The sequence below is a fragment of the Taurulus bubalis genome (assembly GCF_910589615.1).
Source record: "Taurulus bubalis genome assembly, chromosome: 2".
NCBI classification, from domain to species: Eukaryota; Metazoa; Chordata; class Actinopteri; order Perciformes; family Cottidae; genus Taurulus; species Taurulus bubalis.
Window position 1 is genome coordinate 24,740,664 of NC_136590.1, and position 21,030 is coordinate 24,761,693.

The window sequence follows — 21,030 nt, forward strand, 5'->3', positions numbered from 1 at the left end:
CAAAAAAAGGACTGATGTGTTTCAGGGATCTTTATGACGATGACCACTTCTCTAGCTTTGACTCTCTTTATAAGAGATATGACTTGGACCGTTCAAATATTTTCAGATATTTTCAGGTCCGCCACTTTGTAAGAAAACACTTCCAGTCATACCCTGACCTCCTTTGCAAAACACTTTGGGAAAGCCTACAAGACACACATCCATATCAGAAGGGGCTGATCTCTAAAGTTTACAACCAGATGATACCAGATTTCAGGTCATATATATACGTATATATATATATATATATATACGTATATATATATATATATATATACGTATATATATATATATATATACGTATATATATATATATATATACACGTGTATATATATATATACGTGTATATATATATATATATATATATATATATATATATATATATATATATGTGGAACTACTGTGTTACTAACCCCTGATTGCATGTGTTTGAAGTGTGTTTTAGTAACATGTTGCTTCCCCTGCTGAGGTTAAATCTTAATGACTGGCTACTGAATATTAACCACATCCAACATAAACACATGTGTATAAATTAACTATATTCTTTATATAATAATGTTAGAAACAGTCTGTTTCATTGGATTTGGCTGAGAAAAGCAGGTGAAGTAAACTACTAATAATAATTTATGGCTTTACTAACAGTAGTTTTTGTGTATTGTCAAATTATAAATAACAAAGGGTGTTTCCATTGCAGCACCATCTGCGACACTGGCTGCTCCAGCCAAGGCTCAAGGTTCACCAGTAGATGGTAAATGTATCATCATTCTGTCTCTTCATTGAAACATTAGCTGTCATTTTCATTGTGCTTATATTAGTTAGAAAACATGGATTGATTCTTTTTTGTGATCCTTCTCTCCCTGCAGCCCCTGCTTTGCCGTCTGTGAAGAGACCTGTGCCCGTTCCACTGCAGCTCCTGTGTCTGATGCCAGAAGGACCAGCTCATCTGCCCACAGAGGCGACCGTCACAGTGCCTGGTGTGTATTATTTTACCTGTATTTGCATCCTAACAATATCCATATGTAGTTTTCTGAGTGTCACGGACTACAGAGTAGACGTCATGTTACATTATTGCTTCATCTTACTGTCACTAAAAACAACATGTTCAATGTTCTCTACAGAGTCAGATGACCTCCGGATTCCTCCTGAGACGTCTGCAGAGCCGGGTCAACTGCAAACTGCACAAAGAGATCAAAGTCAGTATTTGAATGTTTTTGATTTGGTTGTGTAGATTTTAAAAAGATGACATCAAGTCACACCCATTCGTACTAATTTGCGATGCCTTTATTCTGGTCTGACTAGGTGAGCCGTTAGCTGTCCACACCCGTCCTCCTCCACAGCTTCCTGCCTACGACCACGACATCAGCCAGTGGACCTGTTCGCAGCAGCAGAGGGTCTGGATGAAGGCAGAGCTGGAGTCTCTGGGTCTCTGGCCAGGCTCCATTCCTGTGCGCAACCTCATGAAGATGGTGTCATTGTGGCGGTCCCCTCCCCAGCCAGAACTAATTGACAGTATCTCCGATCTTCCTTTCCCAAAGTACTTTCAACTACATCCATTTTTCATATGGAAGCCAGAGAACGAGAGCCTCATGGGGAGAATGAGGAACAATGACACTCTGCCGTGCATTGACGGTTGTGCCCGGCCTCAAGTGACCTCTGCAGGCGTTGGTAGACCATTGTTGGTGTCACTGGGCAGTACTACCTGTTGTCCTCCAGGCTGTGCTGCAAAGTGTGCAAAAGAGGTGGTACGCTGACAACCCAGTGTGGCTTGACAAACTACCAAAGAGGTACACTAACTTGTTGCCAGCAATCCTGACGTACAAGTAGGCCGTATGCAAATCGGTCATGGACGAGCTCAGGCGCACAGGTAACTCCCCCACCGACATGGCAAAGCAGGTAATGGAGGTGATGCACCTGAAATTTGAACGGGCTCACCTCCTCAGCTGTCAAAACGTCTTGGATGCAGAGGCAGGACAGTATGACCAGAGGACCATCACTCAGTTCTTGAGACAGGAAATCAAGCCGGCTCCCTTCGGAGAGTACGGGGATTCAGATGGCTGGAACGGGATCATTGTGTCTGCTCACTACCTGACTGCCTGCCTGCTGCATGAGTACCATCACCCAGAGAGCGCCATCAACACACTTCTCCAGGGAACCTTTGGACAGGCATTCCGATCAGACCACACCCGAAAAGTTGCAAGGAAGGTCACCTTCTCATCCGGCACCATGTCCTTTGTATGCGGTCATGAACGAGAACTGGATGATTCTTTCATGGGTGATGGTGCAGTCTGAGACAGAGAAGTCCCTGAAGCCCATGTACAAGGGACTGGCACAGAGCTACAGCACAGCAGGCTTACAGAAGGCACAATACCACTGGGTAGACAGGTACATTTTAATCTTTTTTTTTTTTTTTTAAATGGCTCATCATCACAACTTATATGTTTTTTTTATATTTTCAATTTGATGAAAGATATCACATAGCATTCATTTAGCTGTTTTCTAAAATCTGCTTTAACATTTAAGGCTGTCCTTCTTGTTTTTTCTTTCAGGGACTGCTGTGCAGCATTTAAAGTGGCAGAATCGTATGCAGGAGAACATCTGAAGTGGGATTGTTGGCAAACAACTGATGCCATTGTTGCAGAGGTCACTTCTGGGAACCTGCTGAACACATGTGCATCACAAGCTCATTTCAGTGCGAACATAAGTGTGAAGCTGGACATGTTCCACTGTATGAGGAGGTTCCTCCGTGAGTGTGTGACAGAACATCATGCACTGTACAGTTGGTTTGCTCAGTTCCTGTCTGCAGCCTTTTTTGTGGTGGATCAGGATGACCTGCAGAGGCTTAAAGACGCCCATGCCTTCTGTGGAATTCAGCCTGCCAACCCAACCAAGCCACACATCCGGGAGCACTGCAGGACTAGGATCCCACTGCCCGAGGAGCTCATCGAAAGAGTGGAGGGGGTTTTCCAGCAGTTTCACCTCGCCAGTGACCAAAATGGCGCTCCTCTCTTCAAGCCCTCAATGCTGAAGGTATGGAGGATCCAGCGAGTGCACATCCTGTGAGGTTGCCTCACCATTCAAGTTGTTCCAGTTTCCTCCATGCCCTCCTGCAGATCCTGCTGTCAAACCCGACATGAATCCCGAGACGACTCACGGCCCTCAGACAGATCTAGGTAACCATCTAGCAGACAAACAAAGTAGTGGACGAGACTTCAGCATTAGTTAGTAGAAACTGAATTTCAATCATATTTATTTTAATAAGGGGATGTGTTGCAGTATTCTTTGCTTACGAGATGTGAAAATATTGAATGTGTAAATGAGTAGACAGTTACATAAACATACAAGTGTGTGTGAAATAAGGCTTTTTACCTTCTGTAGGTCAGAATAACTTTGTAGGAGCCAAATGAGATCAACATTGTTCCTAAATGTGTACACCGGGTGGCGCTGTGTTGTGTTCTGGGAGTGGCTATATAATCAATCGGTCATGATTGAAGGCAGGTGTTGGACACCGGAAAGGGCAAAAGGTTTTGACCGCTTCGACGGTACAGGTTGGGAAAGGGGAATTGTTAGGCATCTAGGAAGCCTATCCATGTCCTAATTGAAAGACAATAAATCATCTTACTCGATACAACTTGTCGTGGATCACTAAAAGAGGACAAAGGAACACTGTTGATGGTGGCACATCATATAGCGCGTCAGCCAGACCTACCCGAAGGGAAAAACACCTCAGTAGCCCAGGTATAGGACCGGGCTCCTTTAACAAATTTATTGTGTTTTCATAGAAACCACATGTCGGTCGTCTCTGCCCATGCTGTCCTCACCTACTGCCGCTCGCACTGGACCTGTGAAGACAGGAGGGAGAGTGTTTGTGTTGGACCACAAGTGCTGGCCGGCCCCCATGAAGGCAGCTGTTGGCAACCTGCTAAATCAACACCGTGGGCAGAAGGACATGCTCAAGCTGGTGGACCAGGACTATGCTGCTCTAGTCCACAACTCATGTACTGACCCAAACAGCATGCTCCACCCAACAACAAAACACCATATCTTACAATATGTAAAACACCTCTGCAAATTGCTGAACACAAGCTCATCTTTGAACCCAGAGAAACTGCAAGAGAGGCAGGAACTCTGGCACTCTCTGACAAAGGGCAGTGAGACTACTCGTGTGCCTGTTGTTATTATGCCTGTTGCTGTGGTTAATCCACCGCCACCTGTTCAGACCCTTACTCAAGCCTCCGTTGAGCAAATTGTCAAAAACATTATACAGAAGCAACAGCAGCACCAGCAGCAACAACAACCAGTGCAAAAAAAGAAGCAGACAAAAACGTGCCTTTCCTGTGGCCAGCCTAAGGCCCGGTATGAAAATGATGGTTCCTCCATCCACTTCTTTTACGAGCAGGGCCCTGTCAGATACTTTTACTGCTCCACGAAAGTTTTTAAAGCGTATGGCGCTGAAGGTCTGACAAACCCCAGAATGCCCTTCAACGACTTTGCGCAAACAAAATTCTTTCATCAGGAACTGAATGCCACAAAGAAAAGGGTGGAGGAGAGAGGGCAGCAAAAAAGGAAGAGGACTGAATCACAGCACACTGAATCCCAGCATACTTAATCCCAGCATACTACATCCCAGCATACTACAGCCCAGCATACTACAGCCCAGCATACTACAGCCCAGCATACTACAGCCCAGCATACTACAGCCCAGATACTACAGCCCAGCATACTACAGCCCAGCATACTACAGCCCAGCATACTACAGCCCAGCATACTACAGCCCAGATACTACAGCCCAGCATACTACAGCCCAGCATACTACAGCCCAGATACTACAGCCCAGCATACTATACTACAGCCCAGATACTACAGCCCAGCACACAGGTCGAAGGTGTCGCTTCTGTAGGATGGGACTGAAGCAGGGCCCCAACAGTCCTCACATCCACACCGGGTTCCCTGGAGTAGCAGGGAAGTACATTTACTGCCCTGCTAAAGTGTTTTCCCAGTACAGAGACCACGGCATGGAGAAGGAGATGACATGGAGAGAGTTCCAGGTGTCTGCCTTTTATGAGAAAGAAAAAAATAGATGGATGGTTGAAAAGGGACAATAAGAGAAAAGGGGAGTGTTTTGTCATGTATATATCTTTTCTTATTTTAATAATGTCATTTTTGGTGTTATATAAATTATTATATTTGTTTTACATATTTGTGTTGTGTTTGTGTGAGCTCTGTGTTAAATATTTACTGTCCCTGTTGTGTTTAATAAATATATTTCATGGACTAATGTATTTTTAATATATGAACCATTATAGTGAACAGTGAATAAATATTTAATTGAAGTAATTAAGTAATTGCAATTCAAATATTAATAAGTAGAAAAACTATAATATAATAGGTTAACAGCCATAAATAAGTCACGTACTTATATAATATTTCTGCCACAATCAGAAAACAGCAAAGTGGGATACATACACTTTTATTGATAAATAGCTCTTGATCATTGATATGTGGCTTTGCTCAAACAGAGTTAAGAGGTGAAGAGAAAAGGACAATATTTGAGTACAAGGTGCTGAAAACAGAGGAGAGTTTCACATCCACAGAGGATATTCAGCACCTTGGACAGCATTAATAATGCTGCAATTTCATTGGCTGTCAGTGAACATCAGCTATCCACGACTTGCCTCCGATTCCCTGACGGGGGTTACTTTATTTATTTTTGTGGTAGTTGTTTATACGGTTGAATCTTTCGGTGTTGTTGTTTTTTTGCACAGTTGATAAGAGTTAAGGTGCAACTGACAGGAGACGGACGGATAAACGAGGCAAAGCTGGAGTTATCAGTTGTTTTTCAGACGGCAGCTACAGACCTGGATGATCTCAGCCTGCAGAGGATCAACCTGCTTCAACAGGGGCTTGATTTCCCGATGTAGAGTGATTTCCTATAGTCACAAGGTTTCTTCCCTTTTTCTTCTCGTTAAAGTTTTTTTTTGGGGGGGGGGAGAGGGGGTCCTGTGCCGATGTGAGGTCCGGGACAGAGGATGTCTGAGGCAAATTCATAATTTGTGATTTGTTTTGGGCTATACAAAACAAATTGAATTGAATGCGGTTGTAATATAGTACCATTAAGATCAATTAGAAATTAGGAGTAATTTATTAACGTGAAAATCAAGCCAATTCTTTTTTCCTTTTACAAAAAATTGCATCTCAGTCATTTGTGTTTTGAAAATAAGGCATGTAGAAAACAAGTTAGTTTCATAAAGAATGACATAACACGACCGGAATATATCTAACCTTTTACTGAGTAAAAAAAAAAGTAGTTTCTATATAGGATATTTGTCCATGACAAGGCCAGACAACAAAAAACTAACACAATTTCCAGTTTCCGTATTGATTCTACTGTACCTTTAATGTTTAGCCTGCAGGCCACAGTTATATTTGTACATATTTGTGCATATTTATGAAACAAGTCCATTTGATCACATGTTCACACCATCAAAGTCCTTAATTCAACACACGGTTTAAATCAGTGGTTCTCAAACTTTTTTTGTCACGTCCCACTTTGGAGAAAGAAAAATGTTCATGCCCCATCGCCCCAACAAAAAGTCGATCTCCGTAAAATAGGCTTTTTTGCTGTTTTTGTTTTGGCAAAACGCCAAGAATTGGCGAGTCCCCAAAAACCTTGTCCGTCGTGCATGCGCAAGCGTAACCTCTTAACGCCGTAACGTAAACATTTCCACGAAATTATAGGCATTTCGCCATGTATTTATTAATGAGGTTTTATGTCTGTGTACTTTGTACTTTTGTACTATGTGAACATCTCATGTAGCTCATGGGGAGAGTGGTCGTCCTGAAACCACAAGGTAGCCGGTTTGATCCTTGTTCTCCCCATAGTTGGCATGTTGAAGTGTCCTTGAGCAACACACTGAACCCCAAGTTGCTCCCGGGTGCTTCACAGCAGCACACTGCTCCTTACTAAGGATGGGTGAAATGCAGAGAATAATTTCCCCACTGTGGGATTAATAAAAAATTCTAAAAGAAAATTCTAAAGAAATCTGCCGCCCCCTCTCGCGCCCCACCTGTAATACCTCCGCGCCCCACTAGAGGGTCACGCCCCACAGTTTGAGAACCACTGGTTTAAATAGAGTCTACATATTCTGTAGTACTCTTACAAAAAACAATAATGTTTTTGTGCACTGCGCATTCATTGTCCTTTCTGGAACAAAGGTCGAGTCTACATCTCAGCAATGACCGGTAGTATCGGGGCCTTGAACCTTCTGCAATGTCTGAATGTGGTGCGACAGCCAGACACCACGACGTGAAGGCCCGTCTGTCTGTCTGCCTGTCTGTCAGCTGAGAATGACCCTTCAGTCAGTTTTGCTCCATCTGGAACACTCCCGGGTTCCTTCGAGCCAATCTCGGCACGTTGTGGAGCCAGATTTACGTCTGACCTCAAGACAGGGAGTTGACGCGAGGAGTCGAAATAGGAAACTTGCCACCCTGTCTTCTTCCACTCCTCCGTCCATCCTCTGCGGACGAGCCGGGCCGCGGTGAGGACAGAGTCCGTCTGGCTGTGCAGCTTCCCCAGGGGCTCTGAGACGAGAGGCCCCGACATGGCCGATGTCCCACCTGGGACAGAAGGCACAGGCTCTGGCTTACTGCAGCCCTCCATCCCCCTGATGTCCAGAGTCTCAGGAACGCCTGTCTCAGTCTCAGGTACTGAAGCACCTGCAGATCACATAAACAAATTATTTTAGAGGATATGATGTTGAATGAGATCATTGGGTCCCAACATGGGGGTTGAAGCGCCCGCAAAGGATCACAAATACGATTTTAGTACAAAAAGTTAATTTTATTATACTTTTTTCTAATATTTGCTTCTTTGTTTTTCACGATAAGTTTTATCCCTTGAGTCGTCCCAAAATAATACAAATATAACATATTATCTCTTTTGCCTGAGGTCATTGACAACCTATGATAAGAGGTACGTTTCATTTTTAAATGGCCACAAGCCTAAAAACCGAGGAAACCTGGAACACGAAGAATGCATTTTTAGGCTATAAAAATCAAATCAGCCATATTAGCATTCATTCAGAGTCAAGTTTCTGTCTGTACAATGAACGTAAGGCCAGTATTAACTCTAGTTTTAGCTCTGCTTTAGTCTCCAAAAAATAAAATAAAAATAAAATAAAAAATAGGGTTCTTTAGCTGCTAAATACAATGTTTCACAATGTTCATAGTCTCTGACGTGGTTTAGTGAGGTGCAGGAAGCATACAGTGGGTTTATCGTGTATCAGCTGCAAGATGCTAAAAAACATCCTGCAGTTGGTGTTAATTCTCTGGGACATTAATGCTGCAACCGAGACCGAGTCCCTGTGTTTTCACCAGTTCTCCACTAGGAGGAAGCAGAGGTCCCATGAAAGAGTCTTACAGGAGGAACCAATACGGTCGATGTCAGAGCACCAATTCCTGATTCCTGACCTCTTTCTCCTTCTCATGTGTTTTTAGTCGCGTTTTGATGTGTAAATAGACCAACCGAGCTAAACTAACCTGCTGGTGCTGAAGCGGTCGATGCAGACACGTGGACAAGACTCAAATTTGTCCAAATCCTTCAGTTGTGCAGACCAGACTGAGGAAGTGCCAGGATGTGCCGGCTGGCTCCGGGTTGCAGAGGTGCTGGAAGAAGGATATTTAAATTCTAGTTGAGATCCCAATGTTTCCAAACTAATCTTTCAGCCTGCAATGCATAATTTCCATTTGATGGAATGGGACAACCATTAAAAAACAGTTTGAGTACTTTATTCAGTAAAAACATCATAAAGAGCCAACATAAGGTCATACACAAAACATCTGGTGTTTTTAGACACCAGATGTGCTACCTAAAGAGAAATAAAAACAGGATAGCTGAAGGATTCATGTCGTTCATCGTCTCTGTTTAGCTTTTAGGCAACTTTTTTGAAGATGTGGAGTGTCACCATCAACCCTGGTTATAGCTCACAAACCTCAGCCAAGCCAATTATATGCAACTTGCCAGGTTCATGACAGGACACTTCAGAAGTCAACAATGATGCTAACCGTTGTATTTTACTTCATGCACGTAATAATAACCCGAGCAAATGTCAAACCAAGTCTGTCTTCATCAGGTATCTTATCTGCACATGCAAACATTTCTCTAAAAGCATGTGGCAACCATGCGAACAGCAACATCAAAAATGTTTCCATACATATAAAATATTCACATAAACTGTCACACAATACCCGACTTCAGTTGGAGATCCTCATTTCTGTCATCTCTTCTTTCCTTTCGGGACAGACTGAGTATCACTGCTCTCTCTGTCTGACCCCCCCTTTCTCTATTTAAGTGAGCTTTACTGGTACAAAGTTCAGTTTTAAATAGTGTCGACCTTTTTGTGGATATCGGTAATTTAATGAAATAAAAGAGAAACAGGAACAGTAGTAATAGTAATAGCAATAGTAAAATACTTCATTTATGTTTGTTTTATGCATGCCATACTGGATGCAATTTGCATTTCAAATTGATTCATCAAATATAGAAAAGAAGTGGAAAAAGCAAGTAAATTGTCAAGCTTTTTCTTGGTTAATCTGCAGATTCTCAGTTATTACGTAGATGCGTCTGTTCAAAAGTGAGTTGCAGATGTTCAGCTTTTCGTCCACGGCACCTTTAGAACGTCTTCTCCAGCACAAGGATGTCTTCTTACAGTCACAGTTGGCAGCTGTTTTAGGCAGGGAAAAAAATCTCTGATGAACCCACTTTACGCTTCCTGGCCAGCACCAAGCCACAGACAGAAACATTGAGAGACTAGCTGACGAACCAAGAGGAGCATTTAGCAGCTAAAGAGCCAGATAGTTCTTTCACTGGTGGAGACCAAAACAAAGTTCAAAGAGAGTGAATATTGGAATTCATCTGGTGGCCAGAAACTTTTAAATTAATTGATATGTAAAACAGTTTGCTAATATTTCAGCCATTGCAATATATCATTGTTTACATGTTGCTCTGCCCCATTGTGGCAAAAATAAAACATGCAGGTTCAAGCCAAAATACAGAAAATGTAAATGTTGACATTTTCAATATTCAGTTAAGACCTTTAACTGAGTGAGTGCTTTGTACGGAAACATGAAACTATTTAAACAATGTTCAAGTTGGCATGTGAGGATATTGTGGGAAAACAAATTGAATGTGTTGTGAGTGAAAATATTCCGGTAGTATTTAGAGCATATTAGTTGCAAATTAGTTGTGAATAAACAGCACTTTTAGAAGACAGGGTCGCTGCAACGTCTGCTTGCGTTTCGGCGGCTTGCATTTTATCTGCACTTATCTGGCTTATTGCTGAATTCGACCAACTCTGGGGAAAAAAAATCCAACTTTTTGGGGATTTTGGACAAAAGATGATGATTCTATTGACTGTGGAAGGACTGTGACCTCAGTCTTCGGGGCTGCTGCTCTGCTGTCTGTTTGCTCTGTTCAGACATTCGCTCTCTGGTCTTCACCTCCCGAGTTCAGCTGGTTTATCTGCTGTGGACAAAGCAGGGACATCAAGGTTTAAGGTGTTGCGTTCCTGTAGAGTGACCACATATTCAACATCGCCTCAATGTGGGGTTCAATTTACACATTTGACACCATGCAGGAATTCTTTGAGAAAAGTTGTCACATTCACTAATTTTCTAGTTAAAAGTTCCCCTTTGGCACGAAAGAAAAATCTTGATAGTCTCCCATTTTAGTCATAGACCATTTTGTTTTAGCATCTAACTCCATGTCAAACAATTCCCTAATGCAAAGCCCCTCTACAGAGCGTTAAGTTTTAACTTTTTTTCTCTTATAGGGTATTTCTTTTCATTTAATAATACGCTCCATAATTATGGAATATATTTTAAAACGAAGCTGGAAACATATTTATTTAATTATATAAAATTTGAAATGTGTTATGATTATTACTTTTGTTATGTTTATTGTTACAGCTACAAATTCTCTAATTTGTATTATTCTTACTGGTCTTTGTTTTTAATAATAGTTATATTCTTTTGCATCTGTCTATATGCCCTTGTTATGATTATTATTAATACAAATCACAATAATCATATTAATAATACTTATACTAATACATCATAATAATATTTCCCCCCAAAAAGTGTATAGATTTTCTTTTATCAACTGCAGTGTATTATTTCTGTTGAAATGTTTGCAGCAGACTATTGCACTTGCATGAATAAGTATTAAAATACAAGTCAAGAGCACGAGGTTGTTGTAATCCTGTTGTAAACTGCTCTCGGCTATTCAATTTATTTAAGAATTTCTCTAAATCATGTGGTCATTAGCTCCAAAAGCTACTGTTTGCGTGTCGACTAGTGGCTCCTTCTCCTTTAATAGAGCTCTCTAAAGAAAAAGTGTCCAGAGGGAACAAAGTGAGAGTTGTGTCATAGTACAGCTCGGGCAGGTCAATCAGTTTGTGCTGCCTCACGGCAGCCATCGATCTGGGTCAAAGGTATTGGGAAAGCTGCAGAATGTAAACTCTTACTGTCAATAAATCCCTTGAAAAGGACAGATAACAATTAATTTATAAAACTAACAAGTATTGTCTGTGTAGTCAAAGCTTGATTAATTGTATTCCTCACTGAGTCAATCAATCAATCACCCCTCTGTTAGCTTTAGTATTAATCCGTTGCTGAAAATAATCCCCATCCAAAACACCATTTACTACAGTTTAGATCAAGTTTACTGAAAAACTACACCGACAGCTGTTTTAGAAAATTACAGAGCCTTTAAAAAAATGAACAAAAACTTTATATGTATACTATTTAACGATTCATCTTCAGAAAGTATTGGAATACATGCTTTTTTGGTTGCTTTTATTCGTCTGATTTGTTGGCAAGAAAAAAACTTCAAGGCATTTTATTCAAATGGAGAAAAAGGAAGACAATCTCATTGAGTCTTGCCTCATAACATTCTAAAAGCCGTTTTTATCTTCGCAGATCATAATCATTCACATTGCTGACATTTCTTGAATTCTTCCTGCGACGTTAACTTTTGACAGCTATGTATTTTGTGCCTACTGGCAAACTGAAGTTAAAAAAATAATTGCACATTAAGCTACAAAAGCCTCTGACTTTCCTGAATGTTGAGCTTGGCGCAGAGTTGTTCGGTAAAAAGCAAAGAGATCCTGATGTTTCCGATAACTCTCTCTTTATTCCTGCTTTGAATGTAGTAGAGCGACTATTGAAGATGAGCTCCTAAGACGTCTTTTCCATAAAACGGAAAGATAGGAGCTCAAAGAAAGTTTCAGCATTTCAAGTTATGTGAACGGTAGAAACATTATGGAGGACATTTATATTCACAACTTTCACCAATTAAACCAGTCTTTGCAATGGAGGAGCAGGGTTCAGAAATTCATCACCTCTATGTGTGGTTCAATATACACATCGGATCTCATGCTTGAGCGCTAGCTAGCTGGTAAAACAACGTTTGGCGGTAGCATTGTGCTTTCCCACGCTGTGGCAAGAGTGTGTGGATGAAGAATTACGTTTACTCGTCACTGCAAACCCTAACCTCAGCGAGTCTGTGACTTGCTGCATGTTGGTTTGGTTTTAAGAAAGTCAACCCCCTAAAACGGTCACAATGTCAAATAAAAATGGCCGCCACTCTGACCATCCTGCTACATTGATTTGTATTGGAATGTCAGTTCCACCTCCAATTAATTTCTACTGCCACAAAGCACCTGTGGATGACAATGTACTCGGTATATTGTATGAGTCCTCCAGCGAGAAACTGTGACTAGATGTGTCACGGTACTTTAAATGATGTAGAGCAGGTAATCCCTGAGGCCTTCGCTCTCTTCGTCAGCTGATCAGAAATGCAGGGCAGGGCGTGTGTCTGTGGACAATCTTAAATCTTTACAGGCTCTAAATGACAATTTGTGAGCAAAGTAATAAACCACCAGCAAATGCATCAGTGTGCTGTCAATATTATATTTTTATATGTCAATATTCTTTTGTAGCTTGCAGTTGCAGGTGCCTCATTAAAACATGTTTTAAACATAATTGTTACAGGATGGGAGAGGTTTATTTATTTTGCAATCCCAGCCCGGACTTTCTAAAGGAGAAAAAACTGGTTACCTTTAGGTCCCAAAACCACATGCTCTGTTACTTCCACCTGTTCAATTATTCACATAACGATGAAATGAAAGAGACATTTTCATAAACCAAAAGTTCAGCATGAAGCTTTGAGTTTCTGAGACGGTTCCTACAGGATAAAATACAAAAGTAGTTTGACGTTTTTATACCGGTGTATAATCCCTTAGGCAGGTTAGGGTGTGTTATTGGGCGTACTCTTGTGATTATGACTGCAGAAACCAAAACCAAATATTTTTTAGTTGTTTAAATTTACCCAAACCGGATCGATAGAGGTTAGAAAACGCCTGTATGAGTCACTTTACCATCAGTGGTTTGGGTCATTTTGGATGCAAACAAGCATGTTGTTGCAGTCAGGTTGAAATAATAGATGAGGAACGTCAAACTCAGACAGTCAACTACGACACTGGGATTATGTCAAAATCCCAAAACCAAAATGGCGACTGCTTAAATACCAAAAAGCTACAGATAGCTCCCAAGTCTTCCTTCACAGAGTCTGCAAACCTACATTGCATGATAAAATCCGATCGCCTCATGCCTCAGCATCAGTCAAGATAACAAGAAAGCGTTTTAAAACCAGGTGCCAGCAGGTCATAACAGGTGTGAATAGGCTCTCTTACACAACCGCAGTGAGCCGTGTTTAAGCATTCTTTCACTGCACTGCTGCTGTCTTTGATTTTCTCCTGCAGTCAACAGGAAGTTTAAATCCAGAACTTTGTGTTTCATGGAAAACAATGTAATGACGTGTGTCTGTGTCATGGCCCCGTCCGCTGCTTGTTGGAATAATTAATAGCAAAGGGATGTTGGAGGAGCGCAGGGCGGACTGGTTCATCCAGTTTGTTCTTTCGTTCTCTCGGGTGTTCTGTTTCTGCAGGTATTTTTGAACCGACTGAGAAATGACAGCCTATGCATGCAGGTATCAGCCGTGACAGCACGTCTAAATCAGAGCTCCCTCAGCACGCAAATACACAGGTGAGACATTAACCGTGCTTTTTAGGAGCACACCTCCATTATATCACACAAATACAGGTCTATACACATATTTTATTTTATTAGTCTTAACCTGTCTACATGTGTGTCATTGTGATTTCCTTACATGGAATGATTTTTTTGTAAAGCACAATTTGCTTTTCAGTAATTTGCCATGAAATATTAATAGAAGCAAGATTTCTCTATTTGTATGTCCATAGGTCAGTCTAATGTGTGCTATTTATGTCAACGTCTTTGTTTTGTTTTGCACAAGACACAAACAGCGGTCTCCTGGACTAGTTTGAGCCTCCCACCTCATGTATACTATCTCGCTCAGCTGCTCTACATCGAAAACACAAAAAGACCCTCAATAATATGTCCTGAGTTTAACATTTTAATACTTTTGCAAGCAATATCCTCCCAAATGTCTAAATCATTTGTTATCTTTTAAATCTCTCTTCTTCTAAAACCACAACATCCTCAAGTTGTCCTTCGTTCCAGAGGTTTTCCCACTGAAACTACAAGAACATTTTATATTTAGTGATTCTTTTGTTTGTTTCAATGGGGAGTGACATTAGTAAACTCTACATCCTGGTTTCCTCCTTTAGAAGCCGTCATGACTGCCAAGATGGTCATCAGGCAGCCGCAGCCTTTGATGGACGCCCAAGAATCCGATGAGTGGGGATCTGGAATATGTGACTGCACCGAAGACGTGCCTGAGTGTAAGTTTCATCATCACACAAGTGCTGGACTATGACATCAAGCTTTTAAAACATCGTTCATAGTTTTGATGAACTATATTTGCTCAGAGCAACTCTTTCTTTGTTGTTTCTCTGTAGTTTTACTAGACATTTTAAACACAAAAAAATATTATTCACAATATCTCTCTTAATATCATGCTGGATATTACTTTCATATTTGAGTCTCTATGAGGCACTGGTATCACTTCTTACACACTTTATATTTTTACTCTTGTATTTAATCGTTGTTTATGTACTTTTTCTATTTTAGTTGAATTTATATATATATATATATATATATATATATATATATATATATATATATATATATATATAGTTTATTTATATATATATGTATACATATATATATATATATATTTATTTACCTTATTCTTTTGCTATTATATTCATATTTTCAACTTACTAATTGTTATCATTGCTTATGTTTATTCTTATATAGTTTTTTTGTTTTGTTATTCTATTCTATTCTTATACAAACTTTGAGCACAAGAATTTCCTTCGGGATGAATAAAGTTCCATTCTTTTAATCTTATCTTATCTTATAAACGCATTTATATTGAGTGGTTTCCTCACTGAATCTCGAACTAATCTTATTTGTTAATTTGAACGCCAGAGAATCTCCAAAATGATACAGGCTCAAATCCATGTTGATGATCATACAAAACCAATGGCGGGCTGTGGATTTTAAACCTGGGCCTTCAGTGGATCACTTGTTCACTGTACATGTATAATACATGTAGTGTATTTGTGAAAAAATGAAATTATAAAATAGATATAACTTTTAATTATAAAAAAATAAAAAGATAACTTTGTGATTCTGTTTAGGCCAGCAGAGAAGGCTTAGCAGGCCCTGATGGTCCGCCACTGTACAAAACAAATATGACGTCAATTCACTTCCTCATGTCTTGATTTCTATCTCAAAGCAATGTGCGTCTGTCTTGTCTTTTATCGGTGTCCGCATGTTCATGAGTCGCCTCTCTGTTCCTGGTTCAGGTTGTTTTGCTTTCTGGTGCCTCCCCTGCTTCGCCTGCAGCACCACCAAGAAATACGGCCAGTGTCTCTGTCTCCCCCTGCTGGACGCCTTCGGCTTCATCCCTCCCATCACCACGTCCATGAGGGTCTCCATGCGGCAGCGCTACGGCATCAAAGTAGGGCCACACTTCTCTGTTGTTGTTGTTGTTGTTGTTGTTGTTGTTGTTGTTGTTGCAAGATGGCAGAATCGGTTCGACCTGTCCCCAATCTTTAATTTCATGGAGACTAAAGGAGAAATGTCACCCACTATTCTTTTAAAAATAAATGCGTCCTCTATAACTCACATAACAAGACCAAAGCTCAGCAAGTGTGAAAGTGCTACCAGCAATGATATTGATTTATTTCACAATTTCCATATGCTTAAGAGAAGAAGAGCATATTGAATATATGGGTCATGTTCCCAAAATGATGACAGCGGTCACTCACCCACCTTGTGGGCTTTGAAAACTTGTGATTTCTCAACTGCCATAAAAGCAAAACTACCGAACTAGTCTTGAAATGTCGTATAATTTGTTGGTAAATCTACTTTTGGGAAAGTTGAGAACCCTTATTATTGCATACAAAATAAACATGCATTTACTTCTTTACAAAGCGAGTAATATGCCTTTGAAAGTCTGTCAAAAAGGAATTATTCTTACCGGTCACTCCCCTGCACATCCCTTCACACATATTTAAACACACATGTCACTTTAACATACACTTTACATTAATGTTATCTGTTTGCCTGAGCACTTTATCTTACACTTAATTTAATATCTGTTGCACTGTCGTTGATTGTTGATTGTTTTTGTCTCGTCTAACGTCTAATATCTAATGTTATGCACCTCGTTTGTGTAAACATTCCTGGTAAACATTCCTGGTAAATAAACAGTTTTTGACTCTGATTAATATGTTAGATCGGCCAAGTTTGTGAATTTAAATTCAGAAAATGTTTTCAGGATACAGTCATAGAAAAAAACAACGATATTAATATACAATATTGACTTGTACATATGATTTAAACCAAGAATGAAACAACATTTTCCTTGATTTTAAGGTTCCTGTTTATACATATTTTCCTTTTTTCAAATATGAATGTTTCCAGGCTTTGATCTTTGACCTCATAGTTTTGTTCTTCCTGAGACATTAACAAATTCATTTTGTGGGTAATAATTACTAAACCGAGGGAGGAAAATGTCAAACAGGGCTTTGTAAGTTCCACCTCATAGATCAGATTATACACCTGTTGATGTTGACCAGACCTCATTGTGTTCTTCCTGCAGGACACCATGTGCAGGGACTGCCTGTTCGCCACCTTCTGTGGCCCCTGCAGCTGGTGTCAGATGTCCAGAGAGATGAGCAGAAGAAAAATCCCCATCATTCTGATGAGCGCAAAGACCACATGACCTCTCCGCTCTTTCGCCGTTACAACCAGGGCGGTCGCATATTTCAATACGCCGCAACCTGCTTTATCTGTAACATGTTATCGCTACACTCCTAAAGACCTTTGAGAGAGAATGATGATTTTTTTTTTTTTTTTTAAAGACTGAAAAACTCTCGCCAAAGATGTGCACCTGTAATACTAATTGATTAAGGTTAGCTTAGGTAAACCCAATAATAGAGAATAGCATCATGAAAAGCTCTTGCTGCAAGAAATGTGTTGTTTTCTGTGTATTTTTCCACCTGAGAATATAACTCTTACATTTAGGGAAATCTTGGTTAAATAGTAACTGTCCTCTGATCTGAGGTCAGCTGTTCTTGAAGTACATTGATTAACTGATGCATTCCCATGATTGGGATTCAGTATACAAGTTTAAAATGTAATTTTCTCGTTCTTTGTTTCATTTTCACAGCCCACAGCATTGCTTTTATTGTAGATTGTAGATGTTGTAAAAGCTTGTATTGCTTGTGGTGTTGGTTTGGTTTTGTAAAGATGTAAATCTTTTTTTGGAAAATGGTATGTCTTTTTGACAAAGATCCTGAACTATGTAGTTCCATGCACCCCTGCACTGCTGCTTCTAAATGATTTTTTCCACACTATAATTATCACAGCATCAAAAACGCATCTTATTAACCTGACAGCTGCAAAAAAGATGCTAGCAATGCATGGAGTCCACCTCATACTCTTACAAAACCCCAGTGGTTAGCTAGTTATCTTAATGTGGTGAACATGGAACTCTCAATAGCTAGATTTAAGCAAAATTCAACAATGTAAGTGTATCATAATATAATACATTCCCTTGTATAATATTTGAAGGAGGGGGGAGGAGGGTATCGCTAATAGTGGGAGGGGGTTAATTAACACTGTGTATATACACTCACCTAAAGGATTATTACGAACACCTGTTCAATTTCTCATTAATGCAATTATCTAATCAACCAATCACATGGCAGTTGCTTCAATGCATTTAGGGGTGTGGTCCTGGTCAAGACAATCTCCTGAATTCCAAACTGAATGTCAGAATGGGAAAGAAAGGTGATTTAAGCAATTTTGAGCGTGGCATGGTTGTTGGTGCCAGACGGGCCGGTCTGAGTATTTCACAATCTGCTTAGTTACTGGGATTTTCACGCACAATCATTTCTAGGGTTTACAAAGAATGGTGTGAAATGGGAAAAACATCCAGTCCTGTGGGCGAAAATGCCTTGTTGATGCTAGAGGTCAGAGGAGAATAGGCCGACTGATTCAAGCTGATAGAAGAGCAACTTTGACTGAAATAACCACTCGTTATAACCGAGGTATGCAGCAAAGCATTTGTGAAGCCACAACACGCACAACCTTGAGGCGGATGGGCAACAACAGCAGAAGACCCCACCGGGTACCACTCAATTCCACTACAAATAGGTAAAAGGGGCTACAATTTGCAAGAGCTCACCAAAATTGGACAGTTGAAGACTGGAAAAATGTTGCCTGGTCTGATGAGTCTCGATTTCTGTTGAGACATTCAGAGGGTAGAGTCAGAATTTGGGGTAAACAGAATGAGAACATGGATCCATCATGCCTTGTTACCACTGTGCAGGCTGGTGGTGGTGGTGTAATGGTGTGGGGGATGTTTTTCTTGGCACACTTTAGGCCCCTTAGTGCCAATTGGGCATATATATATATATATATATATATATATATATATATATATATATATATATATATATATATATATATATATATATTCACATTTCATTTTTAAATATTTTTCTTTTTTTTTCTGTTTTTTTAAATTAATTATTGATTTATTGTAAATACAATTAATTAGTTGTTATTTCTTTGTACATCCATGCAACACTTTGTTTGGAGAAAGTAAAAAAAAACTGAATATAAATAATTAACAAACGTACAGTACAACACACAAAGGGCATAACTGCAGAGAAAATTGTTCAGAAAGCCCCCTTTAACTTGAATTATACCTACAGTTCACTTCACATCCTAATGCAAACCCAACCGGCCACGAGGGGGAGCCACACACTACACAATGCCGGTTGGTTTTGTGCACGGTTGAGGCCATGTGGGGTCACAGTGCAACAGACCAACAATGTGCAGCATCTTAAGTCATGTCTCACCTCGCTGGCCCTGTCAACCCGGCAGGAGGACAAAATAACAAAAAACACCTCACAGTTAATGAAGCTTTCCTGCAGTCTGCATCACAGAAAGTGTGTGTGTGTGTGTGTGTGTGTGTGTGTGTGTGTGTGTGTGTGTGTGTGTGTGTTTTTTTTTGCTCCAGTAGCACCGACATCTTTCTGCCCCTGTAAGTTTTCAGCTCACGCGCTGCTTTGAAAACTCACGTCATGACAATAAGGGACTCTCGGATCTATTAAAGTCGACACACACTGCTAAGTGGCACTCAGCAGCTATCTTTGTGTTATGATTTAGTGGTGACGTAATTTCCTGGAAAGACCGATGCAATTTGCTGCTAATTATAGCGGAAATTGAAACACTTACGATTATGTTTGTGTAGAAAAAACAATAATGCAGGCAAATGAATAAATAATACATATTTTCCTTCCTGGGAAATTCCTGTTTTTTCTAGAATTGGCAACACATGACATAGTTATTACTTAATTACTTACTCCCTATGCACATGTATTCACTTCCACATTTGTATTGTTTTGATGCCATTATTATTTTGTCCACCCGTTTTATTAACGAGTAGAATTTCAGGATATGACTTAATTTAATTAGATTGACACTCTTGTTTGGTGTGTCTGTTATTTTGGCCACCCTCTGTATGGTGGCCATGATAGGATTCCTCAGACTTCTAGGAAGTAGATTAAATGTTAATTACATTTGTTAAGGTTCTGAGATAATCAAAAAATGTGAGCTTTCAGTAATCGGGCTCCTCTTCTGTGGAATCAGCTTCCACTTTCAGTCCGGGGGGCAGACACGGTCACCTCATTTAAGAGTAGACTTAAGACTTTCCTCTTTGATGGCTCTTTTGATGGGCTGTTTCAGGCTTATAGTTAGGGCTGGCTCAGGTTTGCCCTGGTTCAGCCCCTAGATATGCTGCTATAGGCCTAGACTGCTAGGGGACATCTTAGGATACACTGAGCTCCTCCTCTCCTTCTCTTCCTCTTTCGCTCCTCCTCTCCTCTTCACCTCTTCTTTCTCTCCTTCTGGATAAATGATTGTCTCTTCAATGCATATTACTAACTTTACTTTCTTTTTCCATGGATTCGTGGCTGCCTGGCCCTGCTGATGCAACTGGCCTGGAGCTGGTCCTGCCAGCTGCCATGGCCCTGCTTTCTCCTCCCACTGCCCCTGGGATGCCCCTCCTCTCTACCTCCTTCTGCTTAATGGATCGTGGCTATCTGGATCATGGACCATACCTACTACTCATTATATGAATACTTTCTGTCACATTCATTGAATGTGCTGTAACTCCATTACGTTATTCATTCTGGTCAAATGACATCTATTGCTTCTATCCATCCAGGGAGAGGGATCCTCCTCTGTTGCTCTCCCTCAGGTTTCTTCCCCTTTTTTCCCTGTGAAAGGGTTTTTACTATCTTTATTGGGGGAGTTTTTCCTGATCCAATGTGAGGTCCCGGGATAGGGATGTCATGTGTACAGATTGTAAAGCCCTCCGAGGCAAACTTGTATTTGTGATGTTGGGCTATATAAAATAAACTGAA

General features: G+C 40.4%; 1 protein-coding gene across 1 annotated transcript; it reads left to right on the forward strand.

The window, feature by feature from the left end:
• Window positions 1–14,018: 14,018 nt before the first annotated feature.
• Window positions 14,019–17,864, forward strand: LOC306754185 (cornifelin homolog B-like). Its single transcript, XM_079238103.1, has 4 exons — window positions 14,019–14,140; window positions 14,746–14,859; window positions 15,892–16,046; window positions 17,193–17,864. Exons 2-4 carry the CDS (start codon window positions 14,754–14,756, stop codon window positions 17,313–17,315), a joined length of 384 nt encoding a protein of 127 aa, XP_079094229.1. The 5' UTR covers window positions 14,019–14,140; window positions 14,746–14,753; the 3' UTR covers window positions 17,316–17,864.
• The last annotated feature ends 3,166 nt before the right edge of the window (window positions 17,865–21,030 follow it).

Excerpts from the sequence above, each read along its gene's own strand:
- LOC306754185 (XM_079238103.1), top strand. The coding sequence starts at position 14,754 with ATGACTGCCAAGATGGTCATCAGGCAGCCGCAGCCTTTGATGGACGCC. Across the intron at positions 14,860-15,891 it reads CACCGAAGACGTGCCTGAGT|GTTGTTTTGCTTTCTGGTGC; the intron begins GTAAGTTTCATC and ends TTCCTGGTTCAG. Across the intron at positions 16,047-17,192 it reads GGCAGCGCTACGGCATCAAA|GACACCATGTGCAGGGACTG; the intron begins GTAGGGCCACAC and ends TTCTTCCTGCAG.